General features: G+C 45.6%; 1 protein-coding gene across 1 annotated transcript in view; it reads left to right on the top strand.

The window, feature by feature from the left end:
• Positions 1-6: 6 nt before the first annotated feature.
• Positions 7-26,234, top strand: part of CCNY (cyclin Y) — a 205,450-nt gene continuing 179,222 nt past the window's right edge. The window contains exon 1 of the mRNA XM_046678233.1: positions 7-211. Within this exon, the coding sequence (XP_046534189.1) occupies positions 58-211 (154 nt within the window). The 5' untranslated portion in view covers positions 7-57. The remainder of the gene's footprint in view (positions 212-26,234) is intronic.

Here is a 26,234-nt window from a genome sequence, read left to right as displayed (position 1 = left end):
CGCCCCCGCCGCCGCGCCCCGCGCCCGCCCCGCGCCCGGGGCCGGCGGCCGCGGCGAATGGGGAACACTACCTCGTGCTGCGTGTCGTCCAGCCCCAAGCTCCGCAGGAATGCCCACTCCCGGCTGGAGTCCTACCGGCCCGACACGGACCTGAGCCGCGAGGACACGGGCTGCAACCTGCAGCACATCAGCGACCGGGAGAACATCGACGGTGAGCGCGGCGGCGCGGGCCGGGGCCGGGGCGTTCCGGCCGCGCTCCTTCGCCTTCTCCGCCTGCGCCGTCCCGGTCTCCGGGGCGCTGGGGCCCCGGCCTCCCGCCGCCCTCCGGCCTGGACCCCCGAGGGAGCGGCGGGGGCTTAGCCGGCCGGCGGCCCGGCGGTGCCGCGGGCGGTGGGTGAGGGCGGAGGGGACGGGGCTGGCCGCGGGCCAGGCGCGAGTGGCCGGTGCCGGGGCGGGGGCGGCCCAAGGGCCCGGGTTCCAGGCTCCGTCTATCTGATCGGAGCCGCGGCCAAGTTATGCGCGAGAAGGGTGAGCTCGTCTGTCCTTTAAAAGGCAAAGGGAATGGCTCATCCTTGGCATAACTGAGGAGTGAATTCCCATTTTGGAGTCACACTGTCTACCGAGAGTTGGAGAACAGGGTTGGCCTGTGTCAGCTCCCCGGAAACTTACGAATCGACCCCACTTGGCTGTCCCGGACCCCCATCTCCTAAAAAAAAATTACTTCTCTCCACAAAAAGAATTTTTGGGAGGTTGAGGGATTGCAGTCAAATAGCTTCACCTGAATGCTTTTAAAAAATTTCTTCGGCCTGTTATCAGAATGGTTTGGAGGCAGCCTCGGGTGAAGTCCCCCTGTGTTTGCTCACAGCCGAATTACAGCCCCTGAATATCTAACTGATCTGAGCGGCTTTCGTTCGGACTGGTGTTTGTAAAGTAACTCACGCGACTGATCGCTGCGCCTGGTAATGTTTACTAACTTTACTGGTCTTACTGTACCTTTATTAGTACCATTATATCAATAAGCTACCTGTCTTAATATTTACAGATGGACAGTTGATGCATCATGCTTGAAACACAGTTTACATAATTTCAACTTGAAAAAATTTGAAATTGGAAATATATTTTTACGACAATTTGACTTTTTTTAACCGCAGAATCTCACAGTTGGTGTATTTGAACGAATCTGAAAAATTTGTTGTATGAATGAATTGACACAACTGTCATAATTCATTCTTGTTAACTTTAGGATGGAGCATTCCCTCTAGTGTGGAAAGCCAAATTTAAACTCTGCTAAAGGAAAGAACTTTTTCATTGTTTGGCCTCCTTTGATTTTTTCTAAATAGTAGTTATATCTTTTTAGGACAGCAAGTTTACTAAATGAGTACCATGTATGAAGGGGCAGTGTGACGTCTGGATCATAGTCGTGCTTAGGAAGTTATGGGTGGTATGACTTTTGTAGTGTTGTTATTTTAGACTTCCATTATCTTAACCTACTCTTCACATGTCTTTGAACTACAGCAATACTTTATTTTTAAATTCATGTATTTAAAGGTGTCTAGAAGGATTTTAAGGCCGGGTCTGTTTTGATCACTGCTGTAGTTGCAAGCACCTGAAAGAAGTGTCTAGCATATAATAAAGACTTAAGTATTGTATCTTAAAAGAATGCATGAGTAAATGAGTTTATTATAGAAAGCCATTACCCAGTTTTGTACAATGTTGATAGGCAGAAGCATTTGGAAATAATTTCTTCTTTATGTTTTGCATGAATCTTGGGCGGAGGCTTTATGTTTTAAATCATGTATTAAAAAATGCAAACAAGGGAAAGAGTCACATTTCTTAGAGCCAGGCTGCATACTATTATTGACTATCGTAAGGAAACGGGGTGGCGGGGAGGCGAGTAAGTGTAACCAGCTGTGTGGCACTAAGGATGGGAAGGATTTTGCCAGAGAAAAATAGAATAATATTGTATGTTCTTTCACTTGAAAGAAATCTTAAGTTTTGGTCCTCAGTCATTTTGGAGAAAACATTTGAAAGTCCACCAACTCTTGTTTTGGAGATTCAGGATGGTTTAAGAGACTGCAGCGCAGGGTAAGAGGATTTCTGATCTAAGCTATAGTGTCCTGTCACCTCACAACCCAGTTCAGATGATGATGGTCGTTTAAACCCAGAGGTACGAATTCATTCTTTAAACAGTGTTCTCTGTTTCTCTTTCACATTCATTAAGTAAGGCTTCTAGGATTTGCCTGTCCGGCGGTTCTCATCGTGGGTTTCAGTTAGACCGGAAATCTAGGGCTGCGCCTTCCCATCAGTGTGTTTAAAGCTCTGGGTAATTCTGAGATGCAGCTAGGGTTGAGAATCACAGCTGGGTAAGTCTTGGAAGTGTTACCTGTTGGTAAGGGGCATTTTTGGTGGAGATTCATTCAGTGTCAGAGGCTGAGAGAAGTGAACAGATTTAAGTTAATAGTGTGTGGATGTATATCTATATTTTAATTTCTGAGTTATACTGATTGTTAGATGCTTAGTAAACATTTTGAAACCGCATCTCAGGAATTCTTGATTCTAGTCTGTAACATTAGCTGAAGTGCTCAAGTACCATCTTTCTTATATCGTGAAAAACATCCCAGACAACTGGAGTTGAGGGTCAGAGAAGCTCACAGGGCTTCCGTGATAGGTCACTTTCTTAGAACCGCAGGGATATGCGGGATGTAGCCGCATATTGCTCGCCCACACCCTCAGTGGGTAATATTTGCCCTGCAGAATTTCAGTGACTGAGGATGGCTAGGCCTCCATGACACCTACCGGCGACTTGCCCTGTCTTTGTATTCGTGGTACCTTAGTGTTAGGTTATTCATGTTTTTAAAATTAATATTAGACGCATCAGCTCCCCACGTATTGTTTCTCATACAGTCCTTCCAAGATTGAGGTATAGCAACAACATTTGACAATGACAGTAACACTTGCAGGCCTTGTATATTGTTTACTCCGTGCCAGCTGCTGCTCTGAGTGCCTGACATCTGTTCACTCATTTAGTACTCGCAATAACCCTGCGAGGAATAGCATCCTTACTTTAAGACAAAGAAATGAGGCAGAGAGAGAAGTGACTTGCTCAAAGTCGTACAGCCAGTAAATGATAAATGGAGACTCTCTGTTGTTGCTTGACTAGCCATCAAACCTTAACTAGTCTAGGGGTGCTTCTGGGGTAGGTTGTCTGTCACTGTGGTTGTATATGTAGTTTCTCTGAGAAGAAACTTCGCTATCTGCAGCAGACTGGCTACCCTGATTAGATTATTTCTGGGGGAGGAGAAAATGAGAATGGACTAAAGAGAATTGAGAGTTTGATGAGACCAAATAAATCAAGATATCTATAACATCTGTACCATAGTGTTAGTTTGGGGTTTTGGCTCAAAACGATTGATAGCAACTTCATCCTTTGTAGATGAGCTGTCATTCCTAACAATGCAGTTCCTCCCTCATCCCATGTCCAGTCTGCTAGACAAGCATGACTCTCTACCTTCAGAATACATCCGGAAGCTGACCACTTCTTAAAGCCTGGCCTGCTCCTCTTCTGACCTAAGCAGCCGTAGCCTCGGCCAGCCTAACCGTCTGCCTGCGTCTGTCATGCCCACTGCAGTGTGTTTTCAACCAGCAGCTGCGGTGAGATCCTTTCTAAAATTTTAACCCATCACTCTGCTCAAAAACTGCAGTGACTCCTTATTTCACAGTGAGTGAACGAGCCTTATCATGGACTTGCACAGTGGAGTCCTTACAGTGGACTCCAAGGGCCTTTGTGGTCTGCCTGCCCTCCCTGCTCACCTGCTCGCTAGCTCATTGCAGCCACACTTGGCCTCCTTCCGGGCTGTTCCTTGAACACACCAGATATGCTCTCACCCCAGGATCTTTGTTCTGTCCCTCTGCCTGGAATGCTCTTCTCCGTGTATCCTCTTGGCTAACTCCCTCACCGCCTTTGGTCTTGGTTCAGGCCTCACCATTTCAGTGAGGCCTTCCCAGTTGCCCTATTTAACATCTCTCCTGCCACCCCCTCAGCAATTCCAGTACACGTTTTCTGCCCTGCTGTTTCTTACTCTGTATCACCTGTAATACACTATATAGGTATATACATATGGGATAATAACTGTTTCTACTTTCTATCATGTAAGTTCCAATAAACATTTTTCGTTTTGTTCGTTGATGGACCCAGGTGCCTAGAATGGTTCCTGATACCTTGAAGACACTGTAAGTGTCTGTTGAGTGAGTGAGCAGAGGCAGCCAGTCAAGGATGTCGGAGTCAGCCTTGTCAGGAGGAGGCAGAGAATGAACAGGATTTGTGATTAATGGAAGTCGAGTGGATGTGAAACTTTTTGGTTTTGTTTGCATTTTAACCTGAGAGGTAGCAGACAGGTTGAAGTCCTGAAAATGAAACTTAAGAAAGCTTTAAAGCATAACAGAAGAAAGAAGAACACACGAAACTGAAAGGAAACCACGGCCAGAGGAGGTCTGCCCACGCGGTGTATTTAGTCCGTTTCCCTTGTCTCTGCATGAATGGCCCTAGTCGTGGCCTTGTGTGTTTAAGGATCAAGATGAGGCCGGAATGCTTAGTAATCCAGATAATCCTGGAGGAACGTAGCCAGTTATGGACATAGCCACTCGCGTTGATTTTCCTGAAATAAGCGTGTTCCAGGGTGGACAGCAGACGGCGTGTGGACGTGTGGATGTGCCGCCGAGCGGGCTGCGGGCTCCTGGCGCCTGGGGCTCAGCCACTGCACCGGGCTTCTTTGGGTGCACGCAGCCTCTGGAACCTCATCTCTTTGGCGCTCTTTTTCTTGAGTCTCGCCCCATTTTGGCGTTTTCAGCCTGCTGGGCAAAACCATACCTGTGGACTTGGATTCCAGCTGAGATGTTTTAGCCGCACTGCCAGTGGTTCCATGGAGGCGCCGGGAGCAGCCTGGGTGGCTGTGTGGTGGCGGTGCCGGTGGCGCGGGGCAGAGCTGTGCACGGCGCCTGCGGGCCAGTGGGACTGCGCTCTGTGCCAGGGCTTGTCTTCCTCTGGCTGAGGATCGGTCGGCTCCCGCGCCCGGTCTGTGGAGAGGAGGCTGCATTTGGGACAGACCAGCCTCACCCAGGTCGTGCAGATCATGGACAGGGTGGCAGAATTTGCTGAGCGGTAGCTTTGGCCGGGCACTGTGCGCAGGACTTGACCTGTGTCGTCTTGTTTAATCTTCTCATAGTTCTCCCCATTTTACAGGAGGGCAGATGGAGCCTCCTGGTTAAGAAGTTTGTTCAGGTTTCCACAGCTGGGTGGTGGCAGGGTTGGGGTGCAGTCCGTGGCCTGTCTGGGACTCCAGCCCTCAGTTGCCCTGTGACAGCTGCTGGGGCCCTGCATCTGGGATGCCACCCTTCTGCTACTGCCGGGACACTTCTGGCGAGCAATGCTTTGTGATTGGAATTTTTACTTTTCTGCCTGCTTTTTGAGAGGAGTGAAGATTAAATAATTTTGTGGAGTGGTAGATTTTCTCACCCTTTCCTGCAAAGCTGGTTGTCTCTGTCATCTTAAGGAGATGATTGCTTTCACATTTCTGGCTCATGCAGCTAACACAGAGTTTAAATCCACTCCTATCCAGGAAAGGGCAGAACCAAAAGGAAAAAAATACCAAGCGGCAAGACATGTGAGGGGCATTGAAAATCTGTTTTCATCTCACAGGTGAGGGATTCAGCCCCAAGCATGCCCTGTTGGACTTACTTAAGAAAGAAGCAGTGTTTGGTATTTTCACAAGGGAGCTATCGACGCTGTCATACTTGTCATACTTCCAAGTATTAGTGCTTTCATGATTCAGCATTTAGGCAACTAGGGTAAGTCCGTGGTACCAGCAGTTGATGTCGGCCTTCTCAGGCTTTCATTATCATTTTTAGCTTGCAGCTGGAAGGAGGGAGAGAGTTCCCCCTCCCTGTGGCATTTTGCATCATCTCGAGGTGTTGAGTCATTTGTTGCTGGGAGTCTGAGTCAGGAAACCACTTCCTCCTGCCCTGAGACTTGACATTATGCTAGCCTACTTTCCTGAAGGGTAAGGGAGAGGCACACGGAGGGTAGATTCAGGGAGGGCTCCTTTGGGCTGCACAGCTGTGCCTCAACGCTGTGGAGTGTAGGGGAGGGCAGAGAGCAGGGCCCAGGGGTCAGGAGGCCTGCGTGCCGGGTGTGCCCTGCTGGCGCTGTGGGACCTCCATGCCGCGGAGCCCCCTGTCCTCTCTGCTTAGAACAAATGTCCTGAAGACTGTTGCCTTATCCTAAAGCAAGCATCAAAATGAGGCTAAAGTGCTTAATAAACCAAAAAGTGCTAGGTGAACGTATGTCGTTATGAACGTAGCACTCGTGTTGATTTTCTTGTATTAATTATGAAGTATGTTTCAAGATCTACAACAAACTGTGTTTGAACTTTCCACAGCCAGGAAGCTGGAAGCCCACCGGGCTCCTCCTGACATCAGCAGTCCGTCAGTGCGGTATTCAGGGTGCCTGAAGGACAACTGGAGTTGTGGAGTGCGTGGGGTGAGGTTATACAGAGCTGTGTGACCCTTGAATGGGAAGCTTGCTGACAGTAGAATTTGGAATAGAAATACTCCTCTTTCTAGCATTTATTGCTCTTCTGGGTTGTATCTTTCCATGGTCACATCGTGATGCCATGCAGGGAGCAGTGGGGTGAGGGTTTGCAGAAGGCTTTCCCTGACTCCTGGGAATAGCAGAGCCCACCCAGGCAGTCTGCTCACTGGCATGGGAGCCACTTTCCTAGCACTGTCCGCATGTACCCTTAGATGGAGGCTGAATCCAGGGTTTTTTTCTTTCTTCAAAGAAGGTGGTTTTGAGGCATGTATAAATGTGCTTTATTATAGTAAAATACCGCTTTAAGTAAAGGAGAATCCATGGGCTGAAAATGAGCTCAGCCAGCCCTAAGCAAGCACTGGGGGCTGTTTGTGCCTGTTTTTTTCCAGAAAGAGTCTAAGGGGCTGGACACACAGCTGCAGAGAGCTCAGAAGACAGCTGACCGCTCTCTTTCCCCTTCTCCGTCACCTGTGCTGTTTGAAGCGGTTTCCTAGGGCTTTCTTCCTTTACGTCTTCTAGGGGCTTCTTTTTCTTTTTTTTCTGTCTGGTAGCTTGGAGAAAAGGGATGTGCTAAAGCTAAAACTGAGTGCTTTCTGTTTGATGGCACACAGATTGGCAGATTCCTCAGATCAGCAGGATTTTGCCTGGAAGGTCTCTTGGTGACTCTGATAACGAGGTCATCTCAGGGGTTGGTCAGCTCCAAATTGCTGCACGCGGGGCATCTCTGTTGCCTTGCCAGGAAAGTCGCTTTTCAATACTGCAGTGGAAACCTTGAAATCCCTTCTTCATCTTTGCTCAGAATATTGACATTCTATACATTAGTTTTGAGTTTGTAAAGAAACTTTTGTTTTTGATTTGTTTTTTAGTATGGCTCAAAGGCGGATCTAAGAAGGGAGTTCTAAAATCTTCGGGCTATGGTAAGATCTCTGGGCCAAGTGTCTCGTCTCCCATGGTTATGCTACTTTCACAAGAAATTACTTCAAGCTAGTTTCATTATCTGTAGACACATCACCTAGGACATGTATTGCTGATTCCTGGATCGTTGCTTTGTGCTCTTTATCTGCCACTCAGGACTCACAGAGGGCTTCATCGGGTGAGGTGTGAGTGCCGTGCTCTGTGGAGACGTGTCGGCGTCTGTAGACTTGCCAGCCGGCCCCTGGCACCGACAGAAGTACAGCTGGAGAACACTGAAGATAATTGTTAGCGACTGCAGTTACATCCTTGCCAGTTTTTTTTGTGAGCCTTGCAGAAATCCTAGTTGGATGGTGAAATGCAAGTCATTTCTATTTTGGACACCTCTGATTATAGACCTCCTGACTCTGAGGAGGGTGACGAGGAAAGACTGGGCAAGGGAGTTCACGTGTAATGTAGCTGTGTGTTGCAGAACTGTGAATGTAGTGTTTAGAACGTTGTATATGCAAGTTTTTTGCTGTGGATGGATGCGTTGGTTCTTGGTGGGCAAAAGGAAAAGAAATTATTAAATATATTTTGATTATATTTGGTAAACTCCTTGTCTCACTGCAAATTTAGCATCCGTCAGGGTAATTAGTGCATTGATGGATGGGTTGAGAGGTTCGTGACGTGGTTTGAGCACTCAGTGCCATGTTGTATTTTTGTGGACCTTTTGAAATCTCATCAGCTGCAGCTTGACGACCTCCTGAGGTAGGAGTGAATGGAATGGATGTTTGATTCAGGGCTCTGATGTTCAAGGACATCCTGTAGAAAACTCTAGTTGAAAACAACCTCTCCGTGTGTTGCATCTGTGTTGCATTGTTACACTCTTAAGGAAAAAATATTTTGAGATGAACCCATTTAAATTATTTGATTTCAAGAGTCAGTCTCTTTACCTGAGCACATAACTGCTGGAATAAGGAAATGGCAGTGTGGGTTTCTTGAGTTGAGGTTTAGAAATTTCAAATCTGGGGCCGGCCCTGTGGCTGGGTGGTTAAGTTCACGCGCTCCGCTTTGGTGGCCCAGGGTTTCGTTGGTTCGGATCCTGGGCTCAGACATAGCACCACTCATCAGGCCACTCTCAGGCGGCGTCCCACATAGCACAGTCAGAAGGACCTACAACTGGAGTGTACAATTATGTTCTGGGGGGGCTTTGGCCAAAACAAACAAACAAAAGATATTTAAAAACAAAAAAAAGAGATTTCAAATCTTGATTTGTAGCTTGTCCAGGTGAAGAAAACTCCAAAAAATGTGGTGAGGTATTCCTGACAGTTGAACATTGCCTCTAAGAATATTTGAACCAAAAGTGTCAGTGCCTCAGATGTAAAAGTATTTATATAGATACAAATGGAGTGATTCTTAAGTTGAAGATGTTTTCCAAAAGCTTGAGGTTTGAAAGTGTGTAGTCAACTCCTGCTATGCCCATGTAACACGTATCATTTGTTAGGGAACGTTATCATCATAAAAGTACGGCTGTTGGTTAGAGAGGTGGCCATCCACACGCTTCTTACAGAGCACAGAGGGGAGCTGGGCCGCCCACACCTTTACCACAGGATTAAAAAGGCTCCTGGTAGAAAGATGGGAAGACCAAGTGACCAGTGCTGCGACTTTTCTGGGGTTGTCCATCGGTGTGTGCAGAGCCATTTAGTAGCATGATTTAGAGTTATGCGAATGAGCCTCTCTTTGTTCATATGGCAGATTTGGAAGTGACATGGAAGATGAACTTGTCAGATCAGGTCAGGACATGCAGAAGCAACCAGACCGCGGTTATTTTCTCCCTCATCTCTTTGTATTCTGAGGTCCTCCAGGTGACCTTAAATATTGATTTAGAGTGACTCTGAAGTTTAGCCAAGATCTAGTATATTCCTGTTTCCATGAAATAAGAGGTCTCTCAGGGAAGGTCTAGCCTTTCCAAGTTAAAGTATATTCCTTAGTGCCATCAGCTGCTTTTCAAATGCAGACAATCTAGAAATCATGAAATCAATTTGATAATATTGTAATATGGTAATTAAATCATATTCTCTTATTAAAGACTGATGCTCCTCTTGAATGTTGTCTGCTGAACAATTCACGGAGCCATCTCTCCTCGTCCACTTTGGCGGTTCTGTGTAGCCAGCCCGTGGTGGGAGTGATTACTGAGATTTCTGTTGTTTTATTTGCTTCTGAGTGTGTAAGTAATTTATCTCATTTTCAGATGTTGTTATAAGATCCTTGGGATGTGATGTTTGGGCCTTCATTTCACTTGTTTTATTCTATTGAACCCTGTCTAGAATACATGTCTCTCATTTTCTTTCTTTTTTGCTGGGAAAGTTTCACCCTCAGCTGACATCTGTTGCCGATCTTCCTCTCTTTCTTGTCCTCCCCAAGCCCCAGTGCATGGTTGTATATCCTAGTTGTAAGTCCCTCTGGTTTGTCTCTGTGAGCCGCCACCACAGCATGGCTACTGACAGACAAGTGATGCAGTTCTGTGGCCAGGAACCGAACCTGGCCTGCTGAAGTGGAGCATGCCAAACTTTAACCACTAGGCCATCAGGGCTGGCTCTCTCTCATTTTAATTTTTCTTTGCAGATGACTGTTAATGTCAGTGTGTGGGGTGGCTGTGACTGAAAAAGTGGTCACAAAGCTCTCTTTTTTTTCTCTAGTTCAAAAATGGTGACAGTTCTTTAGTTTGGAATTCTTGCTATAGATAGGCCATAGAAGCAGAATGCTAACACTGGAAGGAAGTAGACAGCCTAAGTTACGGAGTTCCTTTCTTTTTAAACTAACATTTCCAGCAAGTGGTAAATTCCCTTTGTGGAAGTGTTTCTAGAATGTGTTCTCTTCAACCACAGAGAAGCAGAAGTTGGAGAGAAAATGGAGTTCAGTTGGCAAGAGTTGGCTGAGAGATGTCTGTTCTCCATCACTTTCCGGGGGAGTTAGTGGTACCTGTGATGACTAGGCTCAGAACCGTGATGGCTCTAGGCTACTGTAGGCAGTTCACAGACATGCTGGCCCTGAGGAGGGGGCGTTTTCCACAAGTGTGGGGATTCGATGCTGCCTAGGAGTTTAAGGTTCAGTTCTTCAGCAGTTCAACGAACACAACAAACATGGGTCAGTCCAGGTACTAAGTTCCGGGCTGCCTGCTGGATGCTGGGAGTGCAAAGATCAACATAACCTGGACTTTGCCCATAAGGACCTAATGATCTGTTAAGGGAGACGGATATGCAAATAAGTGATGACAGTACCATATACAGAGTAAGAGGGAGGCCGGGATGACCACCTCTGTCCTGGGGGTGAGGGGCTGTGGTCAGGGAGGGCTTTGTCAAGACCGTCTGATGGCGAGGGTTGGAGGAGTGGGAGTAGGAGGGCAGAGGCAGGATAGGGTGCCACAGGCAGAGGGGAACTCTGCTTCCGAAGCAGATGGGGATGGGGACAGGTTCATTTTGAATTCAGTAGGTAACGTTGAACTTGTGGCGGCCTGGCCCCCAAACATCTTATTTAATGAATTATGCTCACTAGGAGGACATTTTCCTAAAGGTTTCATAATGGACGGGTGTGCATTGGAGGGCAGTTTCTTGTGTGTTTTGCATGTACTCTGGGTTCTGGAAAATGATTCCTCAAAGTTGTAATGTGGAAGACAGAGTAGATGTCTTCAGAACTGTAAAAGCAGCATGCACTTTTTGTTGAGTGTGAGAAAAGAGCCTTCACTGACTGAGAACGTGCGCACCATCGGGAGCCCTAGAGCTCCTCACCTTGCAGGAAAGAGCTGGGCTGCTGCGAGGGTGCTCCGCAGCATCGCATGGCTAGTCCACGGCAGTTTGCAGTCGGAGAGCGAGTCTCCCGAGGTGGGGTCCGAGCGTTCTCACTGCTGCACACGCTTCTCGCAGCAAGGCCAGGTGTTCCCAGGAAGAAGTTAATCTTCACCATGTTCATAGTTTTTACATGATGTTAGTCTGAGTGAGAATTGTGTCCTAGAGAATTGTATTAGTTATCAAGCTGTGTAACAAATTACCCAAATTACCTGATTTTGTAGCTTGGAACAGCGGTACTTATTGTCTCTCAGTTTCTGTGGGTCAGGTCTCCGGGCACAGCTTAGCTGGGTGCCTCTGCCTCAGGGTCTCTCGTGAGATTGCAGTTGGGGTGTCAGCTGGAGCTGCAGTCCTCTCAGGGCTCAGCCAGGAGAGGATCTGCTTCCAAACGCATGCGCCCGGCTGTTGCAGGCATCAGGTGCTCGCTGGTTGTTGGCTGTGGACATGGTTCCTTGCCATCCCGCCTCTCCATAGGACAGCTGGCTTCCGCAAGAGCATGTGATCTGAGAGAGCAAGAGAGACCCACAAGATGGAAGCCACAGCCTGTGTATAACCTAAGTTCAGAAGTGACATTCTGTTGTTGCTGTTTGTTGGAACCAACTCCCTGAAATCCAGCACACACTCAAGGGGATGGTATCACACAAGAGTGTGAATACCTAGAGATAATGGGGGCTGTCTTGGAGACTGCCTACCACAAGCATTAGTTAAGAGTCTTTTGGGGGCTGGCCTGGTGGTGCAGCAGTTAAGTTTGCACATTCCTCTTCGGCAGCCTGGGGTTCGCCGGTTCAGATCCTGGGTACGGACATGGCACTGCTTGGCAAGCCATGCTGTGGTGGTGTCTCACATATAACATAGAGGAAGATGGGCACGGATGTTAGCTCAGGGCCAGTCTTCCTCAGCAAAAATGAGGAGGATTGGCAGCAGCTGTTAGCTCAGGGCTAATCTTCCTCAGAAAAAAAGAGTCTTTTGGTTGTGTGTAACGGAAGTCCACTGAAACTGTCTTCTACAAATTGAGTGGAGGGTGGGGAGTGGGGGAGGGAAGAGTTGTTAGAAGTATGCAAGGATATTGATAGAAAGCATGGGCAAGGAGCGTGCCTGAGTCTCCTGAGGATTGGAGCTGGAAGTTGGACAGCCTCTGGGAACTGCTGCAGTTGCCTCTTTCAGTGTTTTAAGTTCTCCTGTCTGTCTTAGTTGGTCTTATCATTCTTTCTGTCTCAAATTGATTTTTCCATAAATCTTTATTTTCTTTATAAAGTAGCTTGCCTTCTTTCCCTATACGTGATGGCAAATGGCTACCTCAATGTCCTCAGTCCTAGGACCACAAAAGGACCACAAAAGACCGCCTACAATCTCAGTGTTCCAATTCCTGGAGAAAGCATTGAGTTCACCTAGCACAACTAAAGGGTTTGCTCTCCTGTCAAAGGTGTCCAGTCACCTGTGGCAGGGTGAAAGTCAAGGTGAAGGTCAGGGTAAAGGTCAGGCTGAGGGTATGGACGTGACTGCAGATGCCTTGCCACAGTTTGCTGTGGGGCTGGAGACAAGGGATGAGGTTGGAGGGGGTAGCGAATGTTTGGGGGAAGCGAATTTCAGAGGAGGACACTTGGAAATAATTTTCTTGTGCATGTATTTTTTTTTGGCTGAGGAAGATTCACCCTGAGCTAACAACTGTTGCCAATCTTACTCTTTTTTGCTTGAGGAAGATTAGCCCTGAGCTAACATCTATGCCAGTCTTCCTCTATTTTGTATGTGGGTCGCAGGCACAGCATGGCTGATGAGTGGTGTAGGTCTGCGCTGGGGATCCGAACCTGTGAACCTGGGCTGCTGAAGTGGAGTGTGCACACTTAAACTCTAGGCCACAGGGCTGGCCCCTCATATTTGTACTTTTAAAATCTATATTTCAGTTTTTTTAACGGAATTCCCAATTATGGTAGACCTAAAGTGAATTAATTTGGGTAAAACTCAAGTTGGGGATAAGTTAGCAAACACTTTTGAAAAGAAGAACCTTAGTGGAAAAGCATGGTTATTTATTAAGAAATTTTAAATAATGTCTTTGAGACTTTTGTTAACATGAAAGCTGGAAAACTTACTGGTTATTAAAGTTACTATTTTTCTTTCTCTTTCTGATCTTGCTATAAGTTCCAGGTTTATCCACTTTTGAAAAAATGTTCTTATGCTGTGAACATCTGTCAAGTTTCCTATCTTAGATTTTTTTTTTAGCAGCTTATGTAACTTAAAATGAAATTAGCATTTCTGTTCTGAAACTGCCCATTTAGTGTCTTCCTTGACACTGTGCTTTTGGCTTTAATTGATTGCAATAAATTATAAAGATGCAAAGAAGGTTTTTATTGACATTTTTGCATGCTTGTTTACTTCCATAGCATTTTTAAATGATACTCACTTTGACTTGGCTGTGAGAAATTTTGTGTTATGAAGATAGAAACTGGAAGGCTCCGCTGGAGGAGTTTTCCTTTTGCTTTGTGGAGAAGTCGGTGGGCTAGTTGTGAGGTCTGTTCTTGGAGTTTGGTTTGAGCGGTCCAGTAGTAGCAGCAGTTAGTGCAGATTAGTATAAATACTTCAGATTGTACGTCTTCAGATGTTGTTGTGTTGGTCAGAAGCTGAGACTGGCGGAGTGGTCTCTGGGCATGGCCACATGGCGAACAGCTCTGTTGACAGCCCTCAGGTCCCTGAGTGGGGGAAGCTGGTGGTGTGTGGGTGGGAAGCGGGGGCGAGGCGGATGCGGGCCTGGGAGAGTGCCGCTGACGGGCTGGAGTCCTCTCATTCCAGCAGGGTTTGCTGGGTGACGCTCCTTTGGAAAAATCTACTCCCATTATTTAACCTAATGTGTCACTCACACAATACTCCGTTATTGTAGATTTAGATTTGGTAATAATACTGCCATTTCCTGTTGGAATCTGGCGGGGAAAGCCTGGATTGGAGTTGCAGAGAGCTCTGGGAGGGTGCAGCAAGTTTCTCCAGCTTCTTATTAGTTGCTTTTATGATTTATTCTCTTCAGTGTGTTTCTTCTTAAGATCCTGTCTTTCTCCCCTTGGCAGGTGTGGAGTTGAGCCTGTCACTGCCCTGCTTATCACCCTGTGAGGCTCCCGTCTGGTCAGACAGGCCCCTCCCCTTGCCCGCGGTCCTCAGTGTTTGTCCCCTGCCACTACACAGACCTCCCTTCTCCTGTTGGGACTCCAGCCACAAGGGCCTCGGGCTGTTTCTCTGCCTCCCAGCCTGTCCCTGCCTCAGGGTCTCTGCACCCTGTGCTCTCTGCCTTGCATGCTCCTCCCAGAGATGGTCCGGCATCCATGGTCACCTCCTCAGGGGTCTGTTCTGAGGACCACGATCCAGAGAGGGGGACCCTCCTGCCACCACTCCAGCCTCACTCTGTCACTGTACCTTGTTTGCCTGTTTGGTGTGTGCTGCACTCCCCAAACTCCCCCAAGAATAAGCTTCATGAGGATGGGGACTGTGTCTGTCTTGCCCACCATGATGTCCCCATTACCTAGAACAGCACTTGGCTCACAGCATATGCTCAGTGAATACTGGAAAGAATAGAGATCCTGCATTCATTCAACATCTAACAAGCATTTCTTTGTATTTCTTGACCTCGGCATTTTTAAAGAGCACAGGCCAATTGTTTTGTAAAATATCCCTCAGTTTGGGATTCTCAGTGTCCTCTCTTGGTTAGAGACGGGGTGTGCATTTTTGGCAGAATACCACAGGAGGATGCAGCCCATCGAGAGTCACGGGCTCCTGCTTCTCCCAGCGTTGGCGATGTTCTCTTACCGCTTGGTTAAGGGATGGGCGCGGCCAGGTTTCTTCAGGGTAATCTAGCTTTAGTTAGTGGTAATTAATAAATCGTTTGTGAGGAGATTGAGACTCTGTGAGTATCCTATTTCTTATCAAACTTTGACTCGCTGGTTGTAGTATCCGTTGATGATTTTCAGCTCCTGTTTTTGGTGGACGTTCTGTTGTAAGGAAGAGCTCTTCCTTCTCCGCGTTTATGTATCTATCAGTCTGGAGCTGCGGATTCTTATTTTATTCAACGAATTGTAGTCTGTTCTTTTTTGCTCAGAGTATCTCAGATCTGGTTGGTGGAATTCTCCCAGACTGGTTCCTTTTCAAGCTGTGTCCTCTAGATGCATCCTCGCTGTTCCTCGAGCGCTTCCTTAATTTCTGGGGGGAATAGTGCTTTCTTACCCTTAAGAAACATGGATGTAATATTTTCCTTTAGAGAACATCACAGTAACATCGGTAGCCAATCATGAAGCCTGAAAATGTGCCCTTAAACACGTCTCTCTCTCTCTTTTTTTTAAACTCACATGATTTTTTCTGCTGTTTCTGTAAGTCAAAGAGCAGCAGCTTGCCTGCGTATAGCTCAGGGACAAAATAATGTTGTGCGAGACGGGTCAGCAACATTTACCGAGTACTGCCAGTGCATAAAGCATTCCCCCTGGGCTGGGAGAATTATAAAGGAACGCGGCAGTTGAGAGCACCGCCTGCTCTCAGGGGTGGTGGTTTAGTGGAGGAAGACCACTGTGCTGCGCGTTAGAACAAGCGAAGGCGAAAAGGTGAGTTCTGACACTGACAGTCTTCTGCTCACGTGCAAAGCTGCCTTTTGGTTTGTAGCAGTCGTCAGTGTCGAGAGCTTGACACCATTTGTGACTGCTTCTTGTCAAGCTCACACACAAGACAAGGCCAGGCCGAGGCCTGACTTTGATCTGTAAAGATAAAACAAACCACTTTTAGGTTTAGGTGGTTGATTACCTACCCAGACAGAGGAAAGAAGAATGAGCTGAAGGTGCCAGCTTCTTGTCATCCTTGTTCAACATACCAAAAAGGGTGACACTGAAATACAAGAGGCCGATGACAATGTGAGTCATGGGATACTCCGCTGCCAAGTAGCCAGATCTAGACTGCAGCTAAGTGGGTTTCTATTCTGGAGCTGTATTTGTGGTGGGTGGAGGAATGTGCAGAAAGCCCAATACCTCACCAGAACCCAGGAGGCGACAAGAGCCTCTCTCCTGACAGCCACCAGAGCAACAGGAAGGAGAGTGGGAGATGGGCTTTGTTGTGGCCTCAGTGTTTGTGTCCCTGCTGAATGATGTGTGGAAATCCTAATGCCCAGTGTGATGGTGTTAGAAGGTGGGGCCTTTGGGAGGTTCTTAAGTCATGAGGGTGGAGCCCTCATGAATGGGTTTAGTACCTTTTAAAAGACACTCCAGATAGTTCCCTAGCCCCTTCTATGTGAGGATACACTGAGAAATCTGCAACCCAGAAGAGGCCCTCACCCCACTGTGTTGGCATCCTGGTCTGATGCATCCAGCTTCTAGAACTGTGAGAAATAAATTTCTCTTGTTTTATAAGCTACCCAGCCTGTGGTATTTGATTATGGCTTCCCAAACGGCTAGACAGCCTCCTAGCAGCTCCTCTTGTGTTCCTGAAGGATCCTAAGGTATTCTTCCAAGACGGGTCCACTGTGGTCCCAGTGTTGCCTCCCTGCCCTGTTGGGATAAGTGGAGGGCCACTGGGGCACTGTGGCGGGCTGTTCGCCCACAGCTCTTTCAGTTGTGGTATAATCGATACCTCCACACGGAAATAGTCCTGTGGCCTCTGACTGTCGCTCACCAGCTGTTCTGCTCCCTGTTGTACTGTCCTGCCCGTCTGCACATCTGTTCTGTAATTAGCTGTTGTGTGAAGCAGATTGTTCTGGGGCCTTTTTTCTGTCTACCCTTTTCTTTATGTCCAGCCTGAACTCAGAGAAGGCATTGGGGTGAGAATCCTAGGTCAGGCTGTCCTTGATATATCCAGGGCCGCTGGACTTCTGCAGACATTGTCTCATTGTAGACAGCTGTGTTTCCGTAAATTGTGGTGAAATATACCTAACATGAAATGTACCATTTTTAGCTGTACAGTGCAGAGCCATTAGATACATTCACATGTTGTACAGCCCTCACTGCCATCCGTCTCCAGAACTTTTTCATCTTTCCACGCTGAACCTCTGGACCATTGAATAACCCCCCATCACTCCCATCCCCCAGCAGACAACTTTCTGCTTTCTGTCTCTATGAATTTGACTTCTCTAGGTACTTCATATGAGTGGAATCATACAATATTTGTCCTTTGTGACTGGCTTATTTCACTTAGCATAATGTCTTTAAGGTTCCTCCATGTTGTAGCATCTATCCGAATTTCCTTTTTAAGGTTGAATAATACTCCATTGCATGTATATACCACATTTTGTTTATCCATTTATCTGTTGATAGACATTTGGGATGCTTCCGCCTTGTAGCAGTTGTGGATAATGCTGCTGTGAACTTGGGGCTACACATACCTGTTTGAGTTCTTGCTTTCGATTCTTTTGGTTGTATGTCCAGAAATGGCATTACTGGAAGGGTGTTTGTGTTTTGAAACTTAATGTTTTTTTTAAAGATCATCATCTGAGCTAATATCTGTTGCGAATCTTTTTTTTTTTTTTCTCATTCTTCTCCCCAAAGCCCCCCAAGTACATAGTTGTATATTCTAGTTGTAGGTGCTTCTGGTTCTACTATGTGGGACACCACCTCAGCATGGCCTGATGAGCGGTGCCATGTCCGCGCCTAGGTTCCCAACCAGCAAAACCCTGGGCCACCGAAGCGGAGCACGCGAACTTAACTTGGCCACAGGGCTGGCCCCTGAAACTTAATTTTTGGTGAATCTGTGTTGCCACTTATTCGTAAATGTGATATGAATAAAATTGATCAAGAAGCTGGATTGCCAGGTCATATTTACCTTTATGAGGCTACAATGAATGATTCTATTTTTAAAGGCAATATTTATTTCCCTCCTTGATTATGGAAGCAATATATTCATTGTAGAAAATTTAGAAAAGTATATAGAAAGAAATCACCTATAATCCCACTATGCAGAGCAAGACTTGTTTTAAATATTTTACACTCATATTTTAATATTAATATGAACATATATAAGAACACCTAATAGTGTGTTTATATATATATATATGTATATGATGCATATCTTTAAAAAGTTAAAAAATACAGGTCTGTGTATCAGAAAGCAAGCCTATTTGGTAGGAAATGACCAAAATGCAGGTATTTATTCATCAGATTATTTTCTCTCAGATATATGTGTTTATATACATACATGTGGATGTTTATTTCTTTCAAATTGGGATCATGCTCTAACTATGACTTCGTGATTTCCTTTTTCTCTTGTTATAAAATTAATACTTGTAAATAATCTAACATGATTGTTAATTACCATAGATTTTACTTATAAAGTATATCAGTTCTATAATTTAATCATGACAATACTAATTATCCTAGCATTAATTGAGTTCTTAGATTTAGATTTTATGCTTTAGGTTTTTCCTTTTTTTAACTCAATAGTATGACAGTATTTTGTTTGCTTGTCTTTAGGGGCATTTCCTTAGGATAGATTTCTAAAAGACAATTTTTTGAGACAGAGGAATGAGACTTTTGAAACATATTGAGTAGGCAGAAATAAAACAAAAAATGTTATTTTTTAGGTATATGTGAGTGACTTGTAATATAGGTTTGAGAAATGACATTCTCTTCACTAGAATCTTCATTAATTCACTAAAAAAATTGAGCATCTACAGAGGACTTAGACGTTGTATTAAGTACGTGGGTGTTACAGCGATGTTCAGGACGTGGCTCTGATGCCCAAGTCCCTAACTTCTAATTGTGAGGATGAGAAGCATGCACGTTATCGTTTAAGGCAGTGTGTGATAAGTACTCTGTTAGTCGTTAGAAATATAGGTGCTAAAATCAAACCAGAAAGAGGACACGCTGTAAGATGTTGGAGATGAGAGAGATGACTTGGCCCAGGTGATCTGGGGCGGCTTCATGGAAGAGGTGGGCTGGGCTGGGTCTTTTGGGCGGGTTGTTCTTGTGACTAGAAGAACATAGAAAACATTTCAGGCAGGGCTTCTAGAGGTGGGGAAAGTATGGGGTTCATTTGGGTCATGGTAAATGGAATCAGTTTATTCAGAGAAGAGGGTAGAATAGTCCGGACAAGTCTTGGCCTCTTGCAGCCTAATGAGTTCATGTGATGTAGGGCCCTGAATGCCAAGTCGGGGAGTGTCAGGGTTTTGGGTAGTAGGCTTGTCTGATCAGAGTGCCCCGGGAAGAGTAATATTTTGGAGATATGAGAACTAGATGGGAGTGGGCAAGGACTGGAGCCGGTGGGATCAGTTGCACTGGCTCAGTGAGGAAGTCTGAGTGTGGGTGGGGTAGTGGATTGGAAAGAGAGGTACAGAAGCCAGCCTGCTGCTGTCACCCCCGCCCCCGACTCAGATGTGCGAATGTGCCACGACTACCCAGGCGGAGCGAAGGCTTTCACAGAAGTCTGTGTCCCCACCCACCTGCCGCTGAGTGAGTGTGAAGGTCTGCTGAAGGAGTGCGTGGAACAGCAGTCTAATTTTGTCCCTAAAGGTGTGGGAGAGAGGGAGGACTCAGAACTGAGCCTGAGTCTTTGGAGATGGGATGAGTGCTGTTTCAGTGAACAGGAATCACAGAAGTGAGGAGGAAGAATTGGCTTTGAGGAGGAGAGGGTAAAATTTTGGGCTTTAGATAGGTTTATACAATCTTTCTCAATGTTAAGTGATAATGAGTTTTTCCACAATTGATTTTAATATATTCCTGTTGAGAATGTAATTTTCTAATTCTAGTAATGTGAAAAGATCTGAATGTTCTCCTCCCCAGATTGGTGTCAAAGAGATGATGGGGAGATCCAGTTTATAGTCAGTGTACTTGATGCGAATGTGTATTTACTGCAGCTTGTGGTGATTCGGGATCCTTTGATCTCATTTCTCATGTGACTTCTGGTATGTTAGCTCATAATTCACCATCCATCTGAACAAGAGAAGAGGCAAGCAAGCAGGGGTGAAGTTCAAGTACTCAGATTTAGCAAGAGTTTTCTGTTTGGTTATTCTTGTCTTTCAGTTAATCAAGCCAGCATTGTTCTGCCTCAACACCAGTAATAGAAAAGTGGCTGAGTTTTACATCCTGTGTGTCCCACATGTAAATAGATACACCAGAAGCTTGCTTTCTGACCACCAGACACATGTTTTTAAATTGGTTGGAAATAATGTTATGCATTTAACTAATATAAAAATATGTTGTGGTGGGAGGGTCAGATTACCATTGGGATAATTTGAATTCATCATCATAGTCGTGCAAAATATTGAGATGACATATTTCTAAAGAATTTTGAAATCTTACGTCAGCTTTAATAGGAACATTACCTATGTTAGTGTGCTTATTAGGCATTTCACTTCTGTGAATTGTATGTTTTTATATTTCATTTTTTCCGGCTACTGTGTTAGTGTTTCTCCAAAAACTGGGGTTCCTTGTAGATTAACCTATAACTTTCTTATCATTATTGCAGTTTAAAAAACGATCTTCTTTTACAGATTGAGGTCTTTACCAAAGCACAGGCTGTATAAATCTGACTTGGGGAATCGTTCTGAGTGAGAACTGGGCCCTTGTTGAAATGTGGACGTTTCTATTGTGAGTTCTGTGAGTGCTGGGTTCAGCCCAGGACCATCGTGTGTGTCCTTTTGAAACTAGCCAGTTAGAACATGCTTTGGACATGAGCGCTTTGGAAGGTGGAAAATTCCAAATGCAAGTGAAAGGTTTTTATCCCTGGGCTTCGTATTTACGGTCAGTTCTGTCTTAGACCTACCTGGTAATGTTTATTGAGCTGGTGAGGTGTATGCAGTATGAGTAAGATAGGTTATCTTTCTTGGAGGACGTTGATTGTTTTCTCTGGAGGACATTTGAAGCTGGAAGCAAGAATAACATAAATTTGATACTCAGCTAGAAAAGAAAAATTGCAGATACATATTTATGTTTAACTTGTCCTCATAATGTAAAGACTTGTGTAGCAAAGAATCGTAGCTTTTTTTACTGCAGCCTTAATATCTTAAAGTCAAAACAAAGCCTGGATTCATTTCTTCTGTGCTTAACAAATGAGGAGACATTTCTGTGCTTCCTGCTAGCAATTGAAAAAATGTCGAACTTCAGAAATAAAAAGCCACAGGAAGGTAAGGGACCAGAGCTGAAGTTCTCCCTCATGTGTGTGCCGTCGGGGTTACCTGCTATTGGGTCATCTATTGCAAATTGAAGTGTTTTTGGTTCACTTCCCTGGGGAAGTTTTGAGGCTGTCAGTTCTCTTTTGCCCCTGTTAATCTTTGTACGGCTAGAAATTGCCAGTTAAGTATAATATTAGGTGAAAATAAAATGATGATTAATCTGAATAGAAATCTTTAGTCAATAGTATTGATCCTAGTTTGGAAATTGTACTACAGCTGTGTAAGGTGTTAACCTTAGGGGGAGCTGGGTGAAGGGAATATGGGAACTCTGAACTACTTTTACAATTCTTCTGTAATCCGAAAATTATTTCAAAATAAGTTTAAAATGATTAGACTGATTTATCAGCTAAAGAGTATTAGTGTATTACAAAACCAGGTAGGAGACATCTGTCTGTTGTCGGGAAGGGAAGAGATTCTCCTCTTCTTGGGTGATTGAATTCCTTGTTCTGTTCATTAACCTGAAATGCTGAGAATGCTGTATCTCAGGAGGATGCGCTGCTGTGTTAGAGTGCGTTTGCTGAGTGTGGACTTGTTTCTCTTTCTGTGTTGTGTACCTGTATGTGTAGACACGTGCACAGATAGGAGTCTGCACACACACCTGCACTGAGTGAGTCTAAGTGAGGGCACTGGCTTTCTAAAGATATTCTAGAGTTTCATTTTAGCTTGTTACATACTTGTTTTCTTGATGGGATGGTGGCAGTCATTGCCTTTTGAGGATAAATTAGATTCTTTTATTTTGTGAAAAGCAGCATGTGATTTGGGGCTTCATGTATAAATTGAGTGATTAAACGCTTTGATACTGATTTGGAGCTACATTTAAGAAATGAGATTTCTTTGAAATGAACTGGCTCTGAATTTATTTCCAAAAAATAATACAGAAGTTTCTTTGTGCCGTGGATGTGTCACTGGAGTAAGCTTAGCACGTGTGGGTTTCTGCTTCAGAGGCTGTCCCTGAGCTGTGCCCAGTGCTGTGTCTCCTGGGAGGGAGGACCGGAGCTCTCTGAGCAGTACTGTGCAGGCCGCGCTGTGGCTTCATGTGGCCGCTCACCTGGAAGCGTGGGATTCTTCATTAGTTAAACCTCATTTGTCGGCTTTTGGCCTACCCTTCTTTAGTTCTAGGGCAGTGCTCTCCAACAGAGCTTTCTGTGACGATGGCAAGGTTCCATGTCTGTGCTGTCCAGTGCTGGTCACTAGCCACATGTGGCTGCAGAGCGCTTGAAATGTGGCTAGTGTGACCAAGGACCTGAATTTTAAATTTTATTGAATCGTAAAGAATTTAATTGTAGATAGTCATATGTGGGTAGTGGCTGTTAATTGCACAGCACAGATGTAGCTGTGTCGTGGCTGGTTCCCTTGAGTGGTCTGCTTTGAGTGCCAGCTGAGGCATGAAAGAAGGGAATGGGCACGGACCCTCACAGGGTAACTGAATTGTCCATTGTTCGGTACAAAATCTCCCCTGAAAGAGTTTTAACTGACTTGCTCTGGAAACAATATGCTACCATGTGGGCTCCTTGCCCTTGGAATATCGTATGTGGGAGGTACCTTTTGGGTACCATTTTAAAACAGTTTTTTTCACATAAACTTTTCCATGTCAGTAAACGCACTTCTACCTCATTTTTAATCACTGCGTAGTATTGTATTTTATGGCTCTGCCATTGTTAACTAATCTCCTATTTATCCCTCTGTGTTACATACAATTTTTATATTACATTCAATTCTTAGAAGACTAATCATGTCCATGCATTTTGGGGTTACATCTTTGCTTTGTTCTTGAGGCAATTCCTAGGATTAGAATTTTTAGGTCAAAGGGTAGGATATATTTAGAGTTTTGTTTTGTTTAATGTATACAGCCAAAGTGCCCTCTGTTGCTCCTGCGCCCGGCCAAGGTTGTACCAGTTTATCCTGTAAATTGGCATTGGTGAAAGGTGTTCATGGGGGTGAGAAGGGTTGTGGGGGGTGTGTTTGCACAGAGGCGGCTTTGAGGTGGCGTCGCAGGCTCCGAAGTCTTTGGCTCGTCTGCTCTTTCTGCTCGGTTCAGGGCAGGTGGAGTGGCCCTGCGTGCGGCTTTGCTGGGTTGGCGTGGGGGTGAGGTCTTGAGGGGGCCTGCAGGCAGCGGGCTTCAAGCTCGTTCGTCTGCTCGGAGCCCTCGCCGGCGCGCTCCCTGCCCGAGGTGCTCACCCACGCCTCTTCCTGGGACCATGAGCCTGGAGCCTGGGCCTCTCCTCTCTGGGCTCAGGCCCAGGGGCTCTGGTGTCCCGTGTGGGCCTCAGCGCTGCTGCCCTCTCTGATGCCCAGGGCCTTCCAGCACGAGGGCGTGGTGGTCACGAGTCCCACGGGGCTTCTGCTGGACTCGGGCGGCCATCTGTGGGCAGGGCTTCCAATCTGGCATCGAAAATAGGTGCTTATTTTACATTTGGGACAAAAAGAGGCCTTTTTTTCTTTCACACTTTTGTTAGAATGCTATCTTATCTTATTTTTGAAAAAGGTCTCAGGTTTAGAGGCTTCTTGAAAGAAATGGCCTGCATTATTTTTTGTTTATTTTTATTTTTAAAGACAATTTTTTAGAGCAATTTTAGGTTCACAGCAAAACAAGAGGAGACTACAGAGATTTCTTACAAACCTCCCCTGCCCCCACGCATAGGTAGGCTCTCTCATTATTAACATTTCCCACCGGAGTGGTACATTTGTTACAGTTGATGAACCTACATTGATGCATCATCATTCAAAGTCCGCAGTTTACCCTAGGGTTCACCATTCTGTGGATTTGGACAAATGTACAATGACGTGTATTCTTCATTATCATATCATATAGAGTATTTTCACTGTCCTAAAAATCCTGTGTTCCTCCTATTTGTTCCTCACCTCGACCCCAACTCCTGGCAACCACTCATCTTTTTACTGTCTTTTCCAGAATGTCATATAGTTGGAATCATATGATATAGCCTTTTCAGATTGGCTTCTTGCACTTAGTAATATGCATTTAAGATTCCTCCATGTCTTTTCATGGCTTCATGTACCACAATTTATCCATTCACCTACTGAAGGATATCTTGGTTGCTTCCAAGTTTTGGTAATTATGGATAAAAGTGCTATAAAAATCTGCATGCAAGTTCTTGTGTGGACATAAGTTTTCAGTCCTTTATACCAAGGAGTATGATTGCTGGCTTGTATGGTTAGAGTCTCTTTAGTTTTCTAAGAAACCACCACATTGTCTTCCAACGTGGCTATACCATTTTGCATTCCCACCAGCAGTGAATGAGTTCCTCCTGCTCCACGTCCTCACCAGCATTTGGTGTTGTCCGTGCTCGGATTTTGGCTATTCTAATAGGTGTGTAGTGGTATCTTATTGTTTTAATTTGCATTTCCCTGATGACATAAAATGTGGAGCATCTTTTCATATGCTCATTTGCCTGCATTTTTTTTAAGTAATAATTTTAAAATTGTGTGGAAATGGACCTATACTAAAACATTAACCTGGGGCAGTGTATGACTGCTAGCAGGGAGACAGAATCCTCAAACTTTAGAATGGATGGTGGGAAGATCTTTTTCTTTCAACAGGTACTGAACTTTTGCAAAATGTAGGGCTTTATGTGGATGGGACTAACGTGACCTGCTTATCAGAGAATAGAGTTTATGTGGGAAATAAGATATACGATGGAAACTCACAAAACAGGAAGTCTTTATCATATAAGAAGGTGGAAGAGGCAGATGGGTGAATGTTTATGGAGCACCTGTTGAGTGCCTGGCACTGGGCATGCCTTATGTCCCTTCCTGAGTTTAGTGTAGCTGTCGAGGAAGGGCACAGCACCCACGGGCGGTGGTGGGTGAGTGTGCTGGCCGTGTGCCCCATACTGGAGGCGTAAGACCGTGGGCAGCATCAGTAGGAGGGGAGGGCTCAAGCTGAACCTTGGAGCCTAAGTGGAATTTTGGCGCAGAGGAGAGAATGAGCTTTCCGGGCCCAGAGGCTGATCTGAATCAGGCTTACCTCAGCTCTGGGAGGGCAGAGCCAAGTCCATCCTGCCGCTGCCAGTGCTAGTAGATGCTCACCTAGTAGTAAGGGAATAAGTGGTGTGCAGTAGGCAGTCAGTAACTGTTTCTTGAAAAAAGTGAATTTGAAATGAGTGTTTCAGAGAGTAGGTAATTCTGGCCAATGTGCAGGTTCAAACAGAAGTGCCGAGACAACCCTGGGGAGTTGCCGAGGCCGCTGGAAGGCTGGGGCGTCTGAGCCTTTTCTTAGGCAGTGAGGGAGCGTCCTTAGCAGGGCAGCAATGCGCTTGAGTTGGAGTTCTTAGGGCACTCACTGGGTGTTAGTGAGTAGGATATTTTGGAGGGGGAGGTAAAAACAGGGAAATCAGGTTCCCTGTCTGGAGACAGGGACCGTCCTAGTGCCCATGTCTGTTCTTACTCTTCAAGTTACCACTGGAAGACAGGGAGACCGGAGGCCCAGGGCTGGGTCTCCTCAGTCTGGCTGCAGGTTGGAAGGCCTGCCCCACCTCGTGCTGGGGAGAGCCGGGCCTGCTACTCAACTTCCTTCAGCCTCAGTTTCCTCTTCTGTAAAATGGGGATAATAAAACTATCTACCTCATTGAGTTGTTATGGGATAAAGTGAAAGAAAAAGCTAAAGTGCTTGGTACAAAGTAGACCCTCAGTAAATATTAGTTATGAATGACATGACTAGGTAAAGGTTGTTTCTTGGGAGATACCATGGGCTCAGTCTCATGCATATTACGGAATAAAATGAACACTTTAAAACTTGGGACAGTTTAGACGTCTCTGGAATGCCATTCTGAAA

The sequence above is a fragment of the Equus quagga genome, chromosome 12 (assembly GCF_021613505.1).
Source record: "Equus quagga isolate Etosha38 chromosome 12, UCLA_HA_Equagga_1.0, whole genome shotgun sequence".
NCBI classification, from domain to species: domain Eukaryota; kingdom Metazoa; phylum Chordata; class Mammalia; order Perissodactyla; family Equidae; genus Equus; species Equus quagga.
Note: the sequence above shows the minus strand (reverse complement) of the source record. Positions and strands in the feature narration are given on the sequence as shown.